At 46.2% G+C, this 17892-nt stretch overlaps 1 protein-coding gene across 1 annotated transcript in view; it reads left to right on the top strand.

Annotated features, from left to right (window-relative positions):
• Positions 1–12833, top strand: part of LOC118789502 (alkyldihydroxyacetonephosphate synthase, peroxisomal-like) — a 47103-nt gene extending 34270 nt beyond the window's left edge. The window contains exons 17-20 of the mRNA XM_036545964.1: positions 793–882; positions 2354–2453; positions 2835–2892; positions 11066–12833. Of these exons, the coding sequence (XP_036401857.1) occupies positions 793–882; positions 2354–2453; positions 2835–2892; positions 11066–11187 (370 nt within the window). The 3' untranslated portion in view covers positions 11188–12833. The remainder of the gene's footprint in view (positions 1–792; positions 883–2353; positions 2454–2834; positions 2893–11065) is intronic.
• Positions 12834–17892: the final 5059 nt, after the last annotated feature.

Genomic DNA, 17892 nt, shown 5'->3' on the forward strand with positions numbered 1-17892 from the left:
GCCGCCAAAGTGTATGGGGTTCGGCAGCTGAAAAGGGCGGGCAAAACCTGCTGCCCACGTGTGTTTGTTGGCAAGCCTCTCCCTCACGCCTGGCATTCACTCTTGTTTTCATTTGTGGTTGTATATGACAGAGTTCCTCTGCATCATACACACACACACACACACATACACACATACACACACACACACACACACACTATAGAGGCTATTTTACACCTTTGGGGATAGAGAGCAGTATTCTCTGTGATCAGGGAGGGGTAACCGTGTGATAATGACACTTAGGGTGCTGCACTGGGGCTTCCTGCGTTGTGAGAGTGCGCCTGGCCCAGGGGCAGGGGCAGGTGATGTTAAACAGGGGGTCATTACAGAGAGAGCAGCTCACTGTGGCAGCCAGGCTGCGGCCCTCATGGGTAACAGCCCTGCACACACACCATATGCACTGCTGTGAGAGGCCCAGAACACAGAGGCACAGAAAATACCTCATCCTCATTATCCAGAGCCACTGAGGCTTTCTGTGTGTGTGTGTGTGTGTGTGTGTGTGTGTGTGTGTGTGTGTGTGTGTGTGTGTGTGTGTGTGTGTGTGTGTAGTGAAGGGCGAGAGCAGTCATCCCACCTGGCCTCAAACCGGGGTCTTCGGCATACCAACCATGCGACTTTGACCGCAACGGCAAAGAGCCAGGCTCGTTGGTATGGCAGTCAGAGCACATACTCAACCGTAGTGATAGCACTCCATCACTGTGTGTGTGTGTGTGTGTGCGCGCGCATTTTTGATGTATTATTTTTGCGTTCTAGGGTTCTGGACCTCTGCAGGAATGTGAAAGAGCGCATTGTGAGAGAGTGCAAGGAGAAAGGAGTGCAGTTCCCGCCCTTGTCCACATGCAGGTTTGTGCTTGAGTGTTTCTTTTGCCTTTAGTCGGGCCAAGCTGATTTGGAACATACTTTCAGAACACATGTCTGGTACGCACTCCCTCTGTGTTCAGTTGAAAGCCCTTCTTACAGACCAAATTACTCTCCCATGTCGCTGCAAAGTACATCTCTGTGTACAATGTACACTGTGTCTGTTGTTCCATGCATCTGACTGATCGCTGTAGCAGCTCCACACTCTCGTCCCCTTTGTAATGGTGGAGGAAGGTGCTGTTAGTTGAACCTGCGGCTCCCCTGACCTTAGTGAAAGACCCCAGCGGAGACACTGGAGAGTCTCGGTCCTGCCGCTCCGCTCTGGCGGACAGATTAGAGGGTCACTTGATTACTCTCCAGTCATTCATTTCTCCCCCCCCCCCGGCCGCCAGCGGCCTGTGACAAGATTGATTTGGCCGTTTAACCTCTGTGAGATCCACCACTCCGTGGTATTGGGGGGGGGGAGCTCTGGAGCCCCCGCAGTGTCACGCAAGAATAATGCCGTCCAGCCGGGACATTTATACCCAAACAACACAGACCACTTGTGCTTCAGCGGACAGGGCCACAGTAGCTGCCTCTGTGCTTAAAGCATCCTTTACCTTAACAGTGTACAGTCATTGTTTTCCTTGCATCAAAGTAAATCAGAATGAATGGAGTCCTCTGTAGACTTGCAGTTGGTGCAAATCCATATATTAGCACCAGAGTCTTTAAGTCTGTTATTTGTTGGAAAGTAAAGACCTTAACAAGAAATGATCGATGGGCAAGCGAGTGTGTTTTTCATTGATTATCTTGGAGGTCGATCCCCTAATCTGTCATTGGTGGAAATCACTGAATTTAATTTTGCCCGCTTCAGCCAGAATCACTCCCTTTTAAATGAGCACAGCTCACATATTCATTGGAAAAGAAGTGCTTTGCTGAGCAGTTGCACTGGCTAAATGTTTTATGAATGTGAGATGTATCCGTAAGATGAGGATGGGTGACTGGTGCCAGGCTGTGTGTGACAGAGAAGGGAAAGCCCGTGGAGAAGCTCTGCTGTTTGGTGAATAATTGAGAGTGTAGCTCAGCTCGCCCTGTACAAGCCTGCCGCTGATGCCTGTTTAATGGCCTGATAATATGATGTGATTAAAGGAGACAGATCCAACGCTGCCGCCCCTCGCATTTTTTTTTTTTTTGCAGAAACATTATGAGAGAAGTGGGGTCAGGGTTCACGGCAGAGAGCCGGGATGCGCGTTGCTTCTCCCAGAGCCGCGCATTAAACAGGAGGAAATGATGTTAAATGTTAAGGCGGTGCCATGCCTTAATGAAACCCGGAATCGTGGGGAATGGTTTCCACGGCAACTTGTGTGGAACCGTCTCCCCCACTGTGTGTGTGTTTATTTAATTTTAAGTAAGAGAGTCGGTGCTGGTTTTGTTCCCGGTTCCGCTTTGCGGCTGAGAGCTCTCCTCTCTCCCGCAGGGTGACGCAGACCTACGACGCCGGCGCCTGTGTGTACTTCTACTTTGCCTTCAACTACAGAGGACTCGGCGACCCCGTGCACGTTTACGAGCAGGTGGAGGTAAGGCACCCGCTCCGCGCTCGGCACGCCATCACAGTGGCTTGCTGGAAGAGACAAAAGGAGCAAAAAGAAGGGAGGTCTAAAGGGTGCCGTGTGACATTCCTGTGAGAACTTCGGAAAGGTTTACTGAATTCTCCCTCTGTATGAACCCTGTCTAAAACATTGTAACCATTTATACATTATAAGTATTTCCCTTTAGCAACTTCCCAGCATTGTAAATATTAGTGTGAACGTGAACTGCAAATGTGTGATGTCTTTCTTGTTAGACCAGAATTGCAGTGTGCTTGTAATGAGCGCGAGCTTCATTAGAAAACATTGATTGATGGAGTGATCAATATATTGATTGGCTGATTGATTAATTTCCCACCCCCCTCTTCTCAGCATGCTGCCAGGGAGGAGATCCTGGCCAATGGAGGGAGCCTCTCACACCACCATGGAGGTACAGTATCCCATCATACTCTGGCTAATAATACAGACACATCTCTTACACAGAGCCAGCTCTGTAATACAGCAGACTACAGCTGGGCCAAGTTTTAAACTCATCCATGTATCGAATATAAACAATGATTTTTTTTTTTTTTTACATATATATTTAATGAACCGAAGATTCGCTTTCCAAGTAGACTGAACTGGTGAAAGAAATGAATATGCACTTTAAAGAGTGCTGCAGAATGAACAATGTACAATGTACCCCTTTCATATACCTCCAGAGAAACTTCACTTGTGGGGGAACGTGTGCCATCAGCTTTGCTAGTGAACCAAACAAGGGAAAGAGGTGCCACATCATTTGAATAATCAGACACACCCCATTAACATGTGGACTCAGCGGTACTCTTAGGAGCATGAACTGTGTGAAGTAAGCACAGCCAGAATAAGCACATTACCTTCATGAAATATGAATAGTTTTGCTTTGGAAGTTCATATCCTGTACCTGTAGCAGTTTACAGTACTGGTTAGCTTGATGCAATCAGCAAGTTTCCTGACTAATTTACAGTGTTCCCTATTACTTTTTGTTAATTATAAAAGAGTAGTTATATCTAATATCAGTGTTACATTAGCTAATAGTTTGCTGTCACACTGTTTAATTGTGCACTGTATACTGTTCAAGTACTTTAGTTACTTCAATGTTGCTCCAGTTCCAGGCTTGCAACAGACCCGCCTCCTGGAGAGAATCTTACCAATATTATAACTGACCATACTCCTGTAAAATATTACAACAGAAACTCCTTTTTACGGAGAATCTGCCTTTGTTACAAACGTGTTGGCAACGGGGAACCCCCCTGCAACAGCCCCCAGTAATTATCCCTGTGTGATAACATGGAATTGGTGTGGGAAGTAGCGTGCTTTGACCCCTGTCACCTACCCAGAGCCACACGGGCATCTGTGGCCCGAGCTGAAATCTTGAATTTCAAAAATGGTTTAATAACCTTTACCTTGTGTTGGATCCACATCGCAGACATTGAGATCTTGTTTGCCAAAATGGTCAAACAATTGTGGAAATGAGAATGCTGAAATTTTACACTCCTAATGTTGGCTTCTAAAAAAAACCGCCGGTTTGTTTTCTATTCGCTTTCTCAAACTAACCCCGCGTTTGCCTAAAATCAGTCGTCTGGATATTGTTTTTTGAGAGCCAGAACAGCCTGGTAAGAACGCAGCAGTGTGTTATAGCAGTAAAATGACATTAATTTCCTCTAAATGCAATAACGGGAAACACTTCCCTGGGGAATTCTGGCATCAATCACTGAATGCCTTTACGAGTCGACTCCTCAGAGGGTGAATCTTTAATGTGCGACCGAGGTGACAGCTGAAGATGAGCAATTGATGTGACATCTGTGAGTAAAAGTTTCTTTTCTTCTGTTTTTTACTGAAAATTATGGAAGCGTAAATCAACACAGGCTATCAGCGTTACTGTGACAGCATCCTCATTATTAAAGTGCAAAAGGGAATTGTCTCATGAGATGTGTGTTTCTGTGTAAATTTTTTTTGGCAATGAATCCGGTTTTTCAGCAAACCGCACACAGTGTATGTCTATGTGTGTATGTGTATATGTCCACATACAGAGAGAGTGTTAGTTTTAGTCAGTATACCCAGTGCGTTCGTTGCTGTTGATAAAATGAACCATAGTGAACACGACGCAGGTATTTGTGTTGTGCAGTGGGTTTACTAACATCTGTCCTTGCCTTCATATTTGGGATCAGTGTCATTATTAAAAGTCATTCAAAGGATCAGATAAGGACTTTGTTTTATTCCTCGATACCAATTAGACAAGCTTTGGGTGCAAACACCTCTGATATAGTGCATATCTCCGCTCTGTTTGAATACGGGTGGAGGTTTGTTGTTTTTTTTGTTTTTTTTTTTTTTTTTGCAACGTGGAGTCCCTCTCTCGACTTCCCCTCACACGACAAAAACCAAGTTCCCACAGCGGAGACGAATGGCCCTGCCGCTGCTCTTTGTTCATTTCGACACGGACAAAATGAAACGTGAAGACGCTGGGGGGGGGTGGGGGTGGCGTGGGGCGGGGGGGCACCCTATCGGGCCTAAATGAAATGGCTACCTTATCTATATTGCCATCCGCCTCGCTGTTTTCATGCATCGCCCCCAGCCATAAATCACAGCCGTCACAAACAGCGCGTAACGGATCAGCTGGGATATTAAATCACAATTTTTATCAGGGCGGAGAAGGTTCAAAATTAAAAGATTGTTAATAAAAAAATAAAAGGAGAAGAAGAAGAATCAGCCGGGGCCAGTGTAAATGATGCCACTGTTATCGGCCTTATTTACTGCCCCTGAACGGTGGCCGAGCCACCATGCGCCAAGCGGGCGGGTGGGGGTGGGGGGTGCTGGCGAGGGAGGGGGTGGGGGGGGGGGTGGGAGTATCGATGCGGGCCCTCTTTGTGAGCGCGCTCTGTAATTGTGATTAATAATGGTGGGCCCCCGCTATCTGGACGCGGACAGACCGGTTTGTCTGCCCACAATCACGCCGTGACAAATGGAGCTAGTTTCTCTGGGTTTCGTGTATCGGGAGAAAACAGATGTAGTCTGGGAAGGCGAGGTGGGAGGGCACTGCAGGAAATATAAATTATTTTGAGCCCGTGTTTACGCTGGGCCCCGCTGCTGCTGCCTCTGCCGCTGCTGGGCGGGTCTTACCCCCGCCCCTTTCCCGCCCCCTCGCCCACCCCCACGCCCGCCTCCTCCGCCCTGTGATGATCACGTGATGTAACACCCTCTTTACAGGGATTGGCAGTGCCGAAGTATTTACTCACATAGATGTTTCACCGAAGTTGTTTTGTGCGTCTGGAATGAGCCAGTGTCTCAGAGATCAGTTAGCCAGCTGATTCATGATTTCAGGTGCAAAAATACATTTCTGACAGTGTTATATAGATCAAGTGAAAGAATCCTGCAGGGAAATAAATGCAGTATTGTTAGAAGGCTGTTCTCGTAGACTGAAGTATGAAGCAAATCATTACTTCTGTTTTGTTTTATGTGTGTTAATCCATAAATCAAAACAATATAATATAGTTATAATATGGTAGTAGCAGTAGAATAGCAATGAATAATATAATACTATAGTTTAATATAATGATATTGTAATGGTATAATATAGGATAATAGTTATTATATGGATTATGTCATTATATTACATAATATAATAAATACAGCAATACAAAGCCTTATCGCTTGAATTTTACTGTTTGATTCAGAGTGCAGTGTTTACACGTCTTATTTATTCTAAAATATGAAGACCCTTCATTTTGTAGCGAATGGGATTCCCACTCGTTTGGGGAAAACGGCAGCTCTGCATTCGTCTGTGCTTGTTCTGAGGCGATACAGAAACGCTGCTCTGCCGTGTGGCAGCGGAAGGACAGCTGAAGGTGCGAGTGCGTGGTGAGGCCCGGAAGGTCGCAGCCTTTCTTTAAGGAAACATAATGGTTTATTAGGTCAGCCTAGGTGCCGCCGAAAGGTTACAGCTCATTCATCACGGCGAGAGTGAATTTATCACGCCTGCCAGTCGACCGGAGCGCACACCGCGCTGCCCTTTTAACTTTGATGCTTGTCTCGTCCTATCAGGCTTGCGAGAACCCTGCGGTTTTACTCCGTCCAGTTCTCGGTCTGCATTTGTCACAGGGTGTCACCGCGCTCGGAGCGGCCGGCTTATCACGGCCTCTGCTCTGTGCACGCGTCGAGGAAACTCACAGGAGGCCTTTCCCGATAAAGCAATCAGCAGTTACCTCACACCCCTCCTGTAACTTCTGTGTCTCATTAGAGCCCAAGTCTGCTATCGTGTTTTCTCAGAGAAGCAAATAAGAATTTGAAAATGAACAGGGGAAAAGTGATCACTCATATCCTTGTGCAGCTGATTTGTGAGCGCTTGGCATGTAAAATTAAACACGTCGTTTTTAAGCAGTCTTTTTATTTTTATTTATGTCTTTGTGCATGTGCCTTGCATGAACCTAACTGTATGAAATAGTTTATGATTTTGACTAAACTTTCCCCGAGTTTAACTTTCCACCCTAAGCATTCTTGGCTCACAATTTAACCAATTTTTTTGTATTGTAGATGCAAAAGAAAAAAAAAAAAAAACTAAAAAAAGTACACTTTACAAAACTGGGGTTCGTTCAGCTGAGGTCTGGCGGTCTCCATGCTGTAATCTGCGCTGTGTAACTCATCCATGTGTTTCCTTTCGCTGCAGCGGTGGTCGTCTTGTGGCTTTTACGTTAGCTGTTGTGTATCAGTGATTGACTTTGCCTTTAATTACGTTTCAGAGGAGAAAGTTTCCCCCCGCGATGCTGAAAGCAGCGCTCGTACCCCTTCCGCATGTCTCGTCCTCCTGGTCAGAGCCTCACTAGATTTATTGCAGTCGCAGGGAAAGTGGTGAAAATGTGACAAGATAGATGTGTAAATTATCACGCTGACGGAGGCAATGATGCACTTCCAGCACCTTCTGTTCCCTCTCCTTCAGGGGAGGGAGGGATGGGGGGCGGGTGGGGCGGGGCAGACCGGTGAAATATTCGGGAGGAGCTGATTGGCTGGCCAGCCTGCACGGTCTCTACACGAAGAGGGAAATGTGGAGGGAGGGGCCTGGACGCACGACTCGGCCCAGGTGCCCCTTGTCTGACGGGCAACACTGTCCCCTTGTGTGGCCCTTGGCTGATTACATTTGTAACGTAGGGAGACCGCGTTCGGGGTCGGCGATAACACAGCTGCCCCCCGCCCCCCTATTATCTCCCGAACCCGTCACACCTTCACTCTCTGCCTCTGTCACTCTTCATTTCGTCCAATCAGCAGATGGCACCGGCTTTCCCCGCCCCTGCCAGCGGCTCAACGGGCAGCCCCTCATGTGGCGTCCGGTGGCATGTCTCTTAGGGACACAGGCCGGGCTGTGGGAGCATCAGCTAGGTCTGCATCCCCTCCTCTTTTCCCCTGATCGTCTCGCCCCGCCTCCCTGGCTCTGGGGGCACGCTGTCCTTAGGCGGCGTGGGATTGGATGTCCCTGTCTGCGCAGTCTGTGGCCTTCTGTGTAGCTCAGAGCAGGGCCGTGTGGAAGGAGTCTGCGCAGATATGTCAGACTGTGTGTTCAGCTGAGTGAACTCTGACCCCTGGTTCGGACTGAGTCCACTGCTATTATCACGGTGAATTCACTGGTGATGATGTCACACACAGAGTTACAGCACAGAGGGAAGGGGTGATGGACACTCTGACTCGATTAACCCTTTCCTGTGCAGGGCTTGCAGATTCTATTCTGAGAATATTTAAGTCTGGAGCTTAAGTGTGTTTACTTAATAACTATGTTTGTTCGAAAACATTGCCAGTGCTTAAGGGTTTGGTGTATCAGTCATGTACTGAGCTCCAGCTTTGTGGCAGAAGGAGAGCTTTCCCTGCGCCCCAGATGAAAGCCGCTTTCTGGGTAGCTGCCAGCAGGGATCACGCTAGCGCTAAAGTCAGCGGGATAAGGAGCGGGTGAGTCACGCGCTCTCGCGTGGGTCGGGCTCTCGCCCCTCGGCCGCCGCAGGGAGGGAGGCACGCCGCTGCGCCCCACTTCTGTCAGCCTCCATCAGTGAGGTCAGAATGGAGGCGGAGCAAAGGAGATGTCCGAGCCGCGTTTTTCCCCGATTCGCAGCAGACGGGACGACTCCGGGCTTATCCTCCCTGTCCGGTGGGGGGGGGGTCTCCCTCATAACACTGCGCCACCCTCCACCTAGCAGAAACCGAGAGGTACGTAGGGCAGTACTGAGTGGCCATCACCCTGCCGTGTCATACTCCCACAATGCCCCAGGAGGGCGAGGTAGGGTGCGCGCTTACATTAGGGCCTGCTGCTAATGCAGGATGCTTGGAAGGTGTCCCTTAGGCCCTTAGAGTTCAGAACCAGTCATGATGCAGTCTAAGCTGCAGGGAGAATGGCAAAGCTCAGTGGGCTTTGATGACCTGCTATCGTCTTGATATTTTCATGTTCAGATATAGTCTCCCCTTTGATGAAACAGCTGCACTGTACTGTATGTGCTAAGCATCAGAGCATCAGACTCTTTACAGCGCTCTGTGTTGATAGCTGACAGCACAGAGACGAAGACAGTCAGAGATTCATCTACGGCTGGTATTCCCAAAAGTGCTTTGGTGGCTGTGATACCTGAACTGCCAGCGTGGTGCTGTGGCGTTATCCGTATAGAATTGATACACCTATAAAGATGCTGCGTTTAAGCATTCTAGCTAATGTAGAGTCTCTTCTAAGTGCAGTTGTGAAAGGAGGTGCTTTTCTACTGGTCTTCTGTGGGGGTCGGGGTGAGTTTTCGTCTGAAGCAGAATTGCTAATCCTTTGATATGTTTCAGTTTCCTTCCCAGTGATGGATATGAGAACATGGGGGAAAAAACCATGTCCCAGCTGTTCAAAAGGCAAAGAACAACATGTCAATTTTAGATTTATGGCGGACCTTTCAGATATCACAGGGTTTCTCTGTACTAGACTCCTGATATGTGCAGGCAGTGTATTTTTCAGATATGAATTCGTGAATCATTTTTACCCATAAGGCTCTGGGTGTGAGGAGCTCTCCTGTGCTTTCCTCAGCATTGTTAAACCTCCATGACTAATGGAGAATATTCTGCTCACTAAGGTCTCGTGACATTGGTGCTTATTCACCGTAGTTCAGAAGCAGGCAAAAAGTGCTTCATTTATTCACAAGATTAAAAATGTTTGCAGCCGTTAAGGTCCCTCTCATACAACAGTTAATTAACTGTTATTTTAAGGCTATTTAATGTCCTCGCAGTTTGTTGCGGACAGAAGACTAGGCCCATGAGGAAAGTTCTGGAATAAAGTGATTATTTTTTTCTGCAAGATGAATATACTTGTGTGAGGATATTCATCTTCATGTTTACTGTACGGTTAGTATCATGCTATGCAGCTCTGATTAGTCTTAATGGTCTCTTATTTTTACCAGTGCCAGGGAACGGGTAGAAACCAAACAGGCTGGCTGTTTGTAGTGTTCTGTGTGTTCACGAGCAGGAAAGCAAAGATGATCATTCACAAACTGCTCCGCAGGAAAACATAGAACGCTCGCTGCGACATTACCCAGGAGAAGAACATGTCATGTCTTTTTGTTATTTTCATCTGTGGAAAATGTCTGATTGGCTGTGACATGGGGTTGTAACAGTGCACCAGTGTAAAGGGAGAGAAAGGCGATCAAACAGTAGTTTCTGCGTGGGAGAGGCAAGCCTCAGCCCAGCACTTCAGACAGAGTCAAACACGCAGCCGCTGTTCAGATGGGTTGCCAGAAGGAACCAAACGGTGAGGATTTCTCCCTTCCCGCTGTTCTGGGTTCAGTTTGCGGGCCTTTGTGGGCCCGGGCAGCAGTTGGCACATGGAGGTCTGGGAGATGCCCCGCCAGGAGCTCTCACAGCCAGAGGCCGCGTTGCCCGGAGCCTCTGCGTGAGCTGCGCTGTCTGCCCTGACAGCTGGCATCTCTCTGGGCACTGGGGTGCCACAGAGCAGTGCCAGGGCAGTGCCAGGCGGCCATCGTCCCTGCCAGTTTTCGTACCGGCCACAGAAACTGGCCACAGCGGTCTCTGTGCGGTCCCGGAATGGGGGTGTGGGGTATGGGGGACGCTGGACCGCACTGAACGTGTTTCAGCGCCATGCAGGAGGGTGCCATGGAGTGCCTGCGTTGTGGGCGGGGCTTGGACGCGCAGCCTGAGAGGGGCGTAGCAGCTACCCTGTGAGACGCAGCCTGGACTCCACGTTGCCCGCGGGAACGGCCGTTGTCTGCCTAACCCCCCCCATCCCCCAGCTCCGCCTACAGCGAGGGGTGGGGAGTGGGGGAGGAGGGGGGGCAGACGGCACGCGGCGGCGGACAGCCCCTCCCCGGGGACCGCGCTGAGCCTAATGAGTTTGATAGTCTGCTGGGCTCCATAAATCACGCCATGCAAAAACATTTCTCCATCCTGAATAAAAGCATTTATCACCCACTGTTTACTCACTCACTCCCGCAAGATTGATCGGCTCCCAGCAGCCCCGCTGAACGCTCAAGCGCTTCTAGTTTGTTCTTCTGCGTTTCATTTTTTTTTTTTCTCCACGCTCTCCCCCACCCCGTCCCCCACCCCACCCCACCCCTCTGTCTTTTTTTCAGTGGGAAAACTGCGAAAGCAGTGGATGCAGGAGTCTATCTCCAACGTGGGCATGGGCATGCTCAAATCCGTCAAGGACTACGTGGACCCCGACAACATCTTCGGCAACAGGAATCTCCTGTAACTCTCACCCTGCCCTCCCGGCATCACCTCTCCTCCTCCTAACAGCGTCCGGTGGTGCTGGAAGTAACGGACGACGAGGAATTAATACATTTAAAAAAATGACAGCGGTCCTCCTGAGCTGACAGAGGGTTTGCCGTATGAGTGAAAGCAGTGTTTGTGCTGTAAAGCGCAGCTATCTAACCACACCCTGTTAGATGTGACTTCTGTCCATTTCACGTGTCACGGTGATTCATGAGAACCTGACCATTCTCTGCAGGGCCTATTAACCTGAGCACCATGACCATTCTCCACATGCCAGGTCATCAGCAAATCTGCAAAAAAAAAAAAAAAAAAAAAAAAAACTTTAGCAGTCAATTTTGCGAAACTCAGTCACCTCAACTGCCATAGTCGCTGCTTTTCTTTACCCCGGTGTCGAGACAGAGGATGACACCATGAGGCATTTCGTTCACGAATCATTTCAAGCAGTACCCCCAGGCTGTGTTATGCTAAAGAAGCTTGAGCGTGAGGAGCAAGTGGTCTCGCAGAATTCAGTTAAGTTAATCATTTGCCCCGATATTGAAGATGAAGGTATTTATACTGTGCATCTTTCACATTTACTATTGATCGTGTGCGTGTTCATTAATTTGTTTTTTATGCTTTTTTGAATTTTAATTGTTTTAGACTCACTTGTCGTTCAGAATTACTTCAGTGTTGTGCTCCAGAAAAAAAAATCCTTTCACTCTAAAGTACCGTGCCTTTAAGATCTGTTTGCCTTTCCTCCTTCCTGTTCCTCTTTACCAGACTCCGTGTTAAATGTTTCCGTCACCAAAATCCCTCCCCAGATCGGCTCTGCGCAGTGTCACACTTTGTTTGTTTTGAAAAACGATGTCATGCCTCAAGCTATGAACCTCTCGGTCCTGCTGCTCATGTGGTTGTGTGTTTTGTCAGACTTCTTCAAAGGAAAGGAAGTCTTTAAAGAATTTCACCTGGAATAATTTTTTTTTTTTTAATTTCTGTGAGAGGTGTCCCTGTGTAAGCTGCACCTTTTAATGACTGAATCTTAAGATCCTGTGTTCCCTGTACGTGTCTGTGTAGATGGTCTTACTCTGACCAATGAGAATGAAGTATAACCAACAGTGCAGGTTTTGGAAGGGAGATGCTGATTGGCTGTTCCCCCTCTCGTTTTGTTTTGTTCTTGACGTCTGTTGCAGTACATGACGGTTAAAGGAAAACTGGAACATACGCACGGCTGTAGTAATGGAGTAATGTACCCGCACACTGTCGTAATGGCTTCCGAGTGAAAGCTTTGCTAAATCATACACCAGTTCAGCCACGGAGGGCTTTGCCAGGTCGACACGGTCTGACTACAGCATTAGATAAAAGTTTTCTCCTGGGTCCATTTTGACAGTTGCGTGGGTGCGTGCATTTCTGCGTTAAAGTGTGCGGCCTTTGCCTGTCACATCGTGCGTGTGGTTTTGGGATGAAGGGTGTCGTGTTTGGTTTAGCGTGAACACGTCTGCAGGCTGCTCTCCTGAGTGGGTGTTGCAGCGCACATGTTTGTACCAAAGACCTGCAGCGTTTCAGGTGCACCACTACATACAGTCCCTCACCTATTTTATGTATATGTTTGTATATGCTGTATATACATTATACATGCATACATGGATATGTCAGCACTTGATATATACACAAAATACCATGTGATGATATTGTATTTTTTTTTAAACTTACACATGCAGGAACCCAGAGTAATCTTTAAAAAAAAAAATTTCAAAATGCATTAATATTTGTGACTGTTAATGTAATTATTACATGTATTTATTGGTCATTTACATTTCAAAAAGCAAAACCGTCTTAAATATCAGTGTGTCCATTCCCAGAGATAGTTTTGATTGAAGTTAATTCATACCCACGCGTCAGAGTGAGCGGGCCTGGTTATGGTTGTGTTGGTGTGAATTTATACAGAAATGGCAGCCATTTTGGTGTAATTTTGCCTATATCAAACAGTGAATATGCAGTTGATTTGTTTTTATACCTTGCAGCTTAAATCATTTTCTTGCCACTGTTGACCCCAAATGACAACCCCATTCTCTAGAAGCCTGGTGTGAGGTGCTAGACTTGAGATGCAACAAAATGCGTTGTTCTGATGTTAGATAGATTTAGTACTTTTTACAGCATTCCTCCTGTATTGTGCTTAACTAGATTGCCTTACAGTTATGTGCAGTGGATTATGTCCCTCTTGCGTCCGGCTATCCATCTGTGTCACTCAGTCCTCCAATCCTTAAAAATGATCTCAATGAAGGAAATGTTGGGCCTTCAGCCAACCTAAAAAGCCATTTTCTCAACACTTTCCTACTTTGACTTCTGAAGCCAGTTTGAAAAGAAGTACCTAATTGTTAAGAGCTTGAAATCAGAATGTTATCAACGTGTTTTTTTTTTTGTTTGTTTGTTTTGTTGTTACGTCCCAATTCTTGTGAAATTGTATTAACATTGCAGCACATTTTGTCAATAACCTTGGTGCAATAAAGAACTTGACAAAATCTCTGTGGGTGGCCTTGTCGTCTTTCTGGTATTCTCCAATTCAGCGTTTTCAGGGTTGAGGTCAGCATGCTAACTTTGGATCTGTGTCGTTACCGCTCCAGGTTCCTGGGGGTCGGAGGCTATACGCTGCGAAGTCTACTTGTATTTGCAAAGCTAGAAAAGACAGTGCAGAGCACAGCATGGTAAATAGTGTGGAAACTGTGGAAAATGTGAAATACACAGATAAGATGAAAGATAGATATTTACGTTACATTTTATTTTAGCAGTCTTGTATAGGGCTCACAGTTTTAACATTATCCATTCATACAGCTGGATCTCTACTGAGGTAATCACTTGCTCCTTACCACTACACCACACTGCTGCTCCTGAAGTCAGACTGTCCTGAGGATGAAGCTTTGGGAGTACGTTTGATCTTGGTTGTGTTAAAATTCACGGCTTCTCAGACTGCAGCTTTATCGTTCGAATTAAGCATCTTGCTGCTTTCAGTCTTGCTGACAGAGTTTTGTGCTGCAATCATGATACCAGTTTAGTCCTTGGATTCGGGATGCCCCATCATACCAGGGCAAACTACATATTTGGAGGACAACTAACAATGAGTAAGTGACAGAATCAATTGAATGTTTGAATGAGTATTTCCCTAAGTGCTGGGCACTTGAATAACTTGATTGCATGTAAAGTTAATTGATTTCCATGTACAGAGAATTGACTAAAGTTGATAAAGTCACTCACATTCTCTGTTGTGTTTTGTTAGTTTTGACAAGAGTTAGTTGATAATTGCTAGTAATTATTCATCCTCATTTTTTTTCTCTCCTTTAGTTTAAAAAAAAATCTGTCACATTGTTGATGGAGCTGGGCCTTTAAAAAATAAGAATTTAAAATTTAAAAATTTAGAATGTAGCAATCAGTCTTAATTATGGTATGATACCCTATTTGTGGCTTTAAAAAAATGTAATGTAATTACATTTGTAAGGAAATGTAATTCCTCAGAACATATGTCAACTTTTTGTCAGTGTCATGTATGTAAAACAATTTGATCCACAAAATACCAGTTGATATATCAATAGAACAGCTATTGAGTTTTTTAAGGCTGTCAGTTTGGTTGGTGTCATTTTGCAAAAGCTGTTAAATCTTTGTCTCATTTCGTCATGTTGGCTAGTTTTCATCCAGTAGCAGTTATGGTAGGCATGTCTCAGTCATTGACAATAGGCAGTTAATTGGCTGGGGAAAATGTCAGTCCTTTGGAGAGGGCATTCTTCTGAAATATTGTATGATGCAACACTTTTAATTACAGGAATAGGATTTGGCAAGTTGGGAGATAGAGTGTGCTACAGTGATAGCGAGTGACTTTGAGCTGTATTTCAGATCTCATTTGCATGCTCCCACAAACAGCCTGAGAACTTCTGGCTGGCAGAAAATGTAGCAGGAGATATTTAATTGGCCAGATTTTCACTTTAAAGAGCAGTTTAACTTCCCCTGTTTATTAGGCGACTCTCCCAATTAAGAAGCAGGTTTTCTGTGTAGATTTGAAATCTCCCCATGAAGGAAGGATTTTTTTTTTCCTTCTTCTGGCAATCCTGCTTAGTTTGTCTCATAGCCTTTCAGTGACGCCGAAGCCCGTTTCTCTTGGTGTGTTGTGTATATTGGTTCCTGTGTTGTGTATATTGGTTCCTGCCTGTGTTTCTTTATTTTCAGGCTTGACATGCAGCAGGTTAAGGCAATAATATATGACAGCCACGCTCAACTTGGGGATCGAACCTGAAACCCACTACGCTACACTGTAAGGAGGCTCCACTTAATGGTCAGTGCTTGAATGTAAGATATTGAGCACTGCAAACTCGTGGAAGTCTTCAGTGGCTTGCGTCCATTTGGGTTTGGTTGATCGATCAGTGTTGTGATCCTCGTCTTGAATGCGATCTCCACTGACTGTCGCCCTGTTCCTTTTCCTAGGGCCTTTCTTGGGATTTTTCTGCGTTTAGGTCTTCAGAAGTTTAGAAATGTTGCGTCAGCCTTTGGGGTTTGTTATGTCTGTTGTGGCTAGTGTTTGTTTTATGGACGGCATATGCCAGCAATTGATATCCTTTATCACACAGCTGTGTGCAGTAGCAGAGTAGGCAGTTACTCTGGGCCTGAGGGGTGCGGATTTCATTTCCAAGGGAAACACAGCTGTCATGGCGTTGAGCGACGCTCTTTCTGTCCAGCTGTATAAGTGTCTTGCGGAATCTGAAAATGTACAATTGTAAACATCTTAATGGTCCCGATGGATAAGCCCATATGGTAAACAGAGAAATTACTTAAACTGACTTAAGTGGTAGGAGCATGACTAAACAAAAAAGTGAATTTCAGCACTGTGGATTTCCTGTTATTTTAGCCCCCCGGTCCAGTTAATGAAACGGATTGCATGTCACGCCTTCCACAGAGCCTGTAAAAGCCTTCAGTCTCAGTCAGGGGCTTGAATGAGCCCCCCAATCAATCTTTCGAGAGGTGAAAATGTTCGCACTTGATGAAAAAGGTCTTTCAATTGTCAGATGACAAAAAAGAGAAGGTAGCGCGTAGGAGGGCATGCTGCCTGTCCTTGGAGCGGGAGAATACGGTGACGCCTGAAGGGATGAATGCGGCTCTGCTTCCTAGCCGTCCCTGAGGTCATGTGCTCCCTGTTGTTGCCGGAATGTCGTGCGAGCTGCAGAGGGTTCAGTCCACGCGCGGAGCCGCGCTGTCGCGCCGCCCACAGCCCGCAGCACGCCCTGCTCTCACAAGAAATCCACCAAGAAGCACTTACGCACACATGTTTTCTCTGTGTTTCCAGGCGAAAACATTTCTAAAGGTTCCCCCGACGTTCATTTCCACCCACACAAACCACCCACTGTCTGCAGCAACACGGCAACCGGCAGAAACCACTGCTGGGGTCGGAGCCCATCAGAGCCGGCGGCCCTGAACACACGTGGAGCACAGCTTCACGGGAAACGTGTTTACCGCGTGGCCTTAAATCCGTGAGGATCTCCGCGGTACACCTCCCTGCTCGGGTAGCCTCGCAAAACACTCTATAGATTCTGCCTCCATGTTTGAACTTGCATTTTTGTGAATGTCCATGTCTCAGCCAAACCCTTAACGTCGCGTTCACGGATTGTTCACCGTTCTATAGAATCATTTCTAGCACAGCGCATAGCTGTTGGATTTGCTCTCTGAATTACAATTACAAATGAGTTTGTGAACCCACCCCTCCTGTTAATGTTGCTAAGTCACTAATTAAGTAATTAACATGTAATTAATGGAACAAACAAAAATGTTCCACCTAGTCTCTTTTCCTCTTTTTGGGGTCCTGCCTGGGACTCAGCTAATGTTGTCTTTAGACATTTCTTTAAACAGCAGGACTTCTGTAATATAGCCATGACAAATTCAACTTTTAATGACCTTACTCCCTTAGTGCATTCATCTATAACTGTCAGACCAAATACAGTGCATTCAGTCCCATTAGGAACCTGAGAGATGGGAGTTTCCAGAGGAAGATAAATTATCTTGGTGTAAATCTGAATGAGTTAGTCATTATTTATGTGCTTAGTAGAGTATCCTATCCAGAGTGACATCACATATCATACACACATATAGCTGGAGGTTTACTTAGGTACAAATTCCTTAATCATTTCACCATTTAATCACACACAGACCATTAGGATTGATCTAATGGGCGCTTTGGAATGGCCTGATTGATCAGTGGTGAGGGCAATGGAATTAATCTGTTCACTTGTTAAGCCTACAGTGAAGGGTGAGAGAATGAATTTGCTGTATGGACAGTTCACAGACCAGCCCCAGTAAATACCACTTTAAGGAGTGATGTATATTCTCCCAGTGGATATGCTATATATGTATTGTAATATTTCTTTTTCACACTTGACAACCCACTTGCCCGTTATCAGGTATTCATCCAAATCTAGGATTGTTATGACTTTCTGTGTCCACATGGGGGCAGTGTTGTAACACAGCAGCACCAGAACGATGCACCACATAAATAAGTGGATTCCTACAGGGATAACAACAGCCTGAAAACGCTAGAGCGACAGATACAACTTGAAGCACAGGTTTATTTCAACAAACTTAACAAAACATTTCAAATTTCCAAATATCATGCCTTTAAAGATCCCCCTCAGTCATATCCCCCACAAAAAGTAACACCCAAGTCTCGGCATAGGGA

The sequence above is a fragment of the Megalops cyprinoides genome, chromosome 14 (genome assembly GCF_013368585.1).
Source record: "Megalops cyprinoides isolate fMegCyp1 chromosome 14, fMegCyp1.pri, whole genome shotgun sequence".
NCBI lineage: Eukaryota > Metazoa > Chordata > Actinopteri > Elopiformes > Megalopidae > Megalops > Megalops cyprinoides.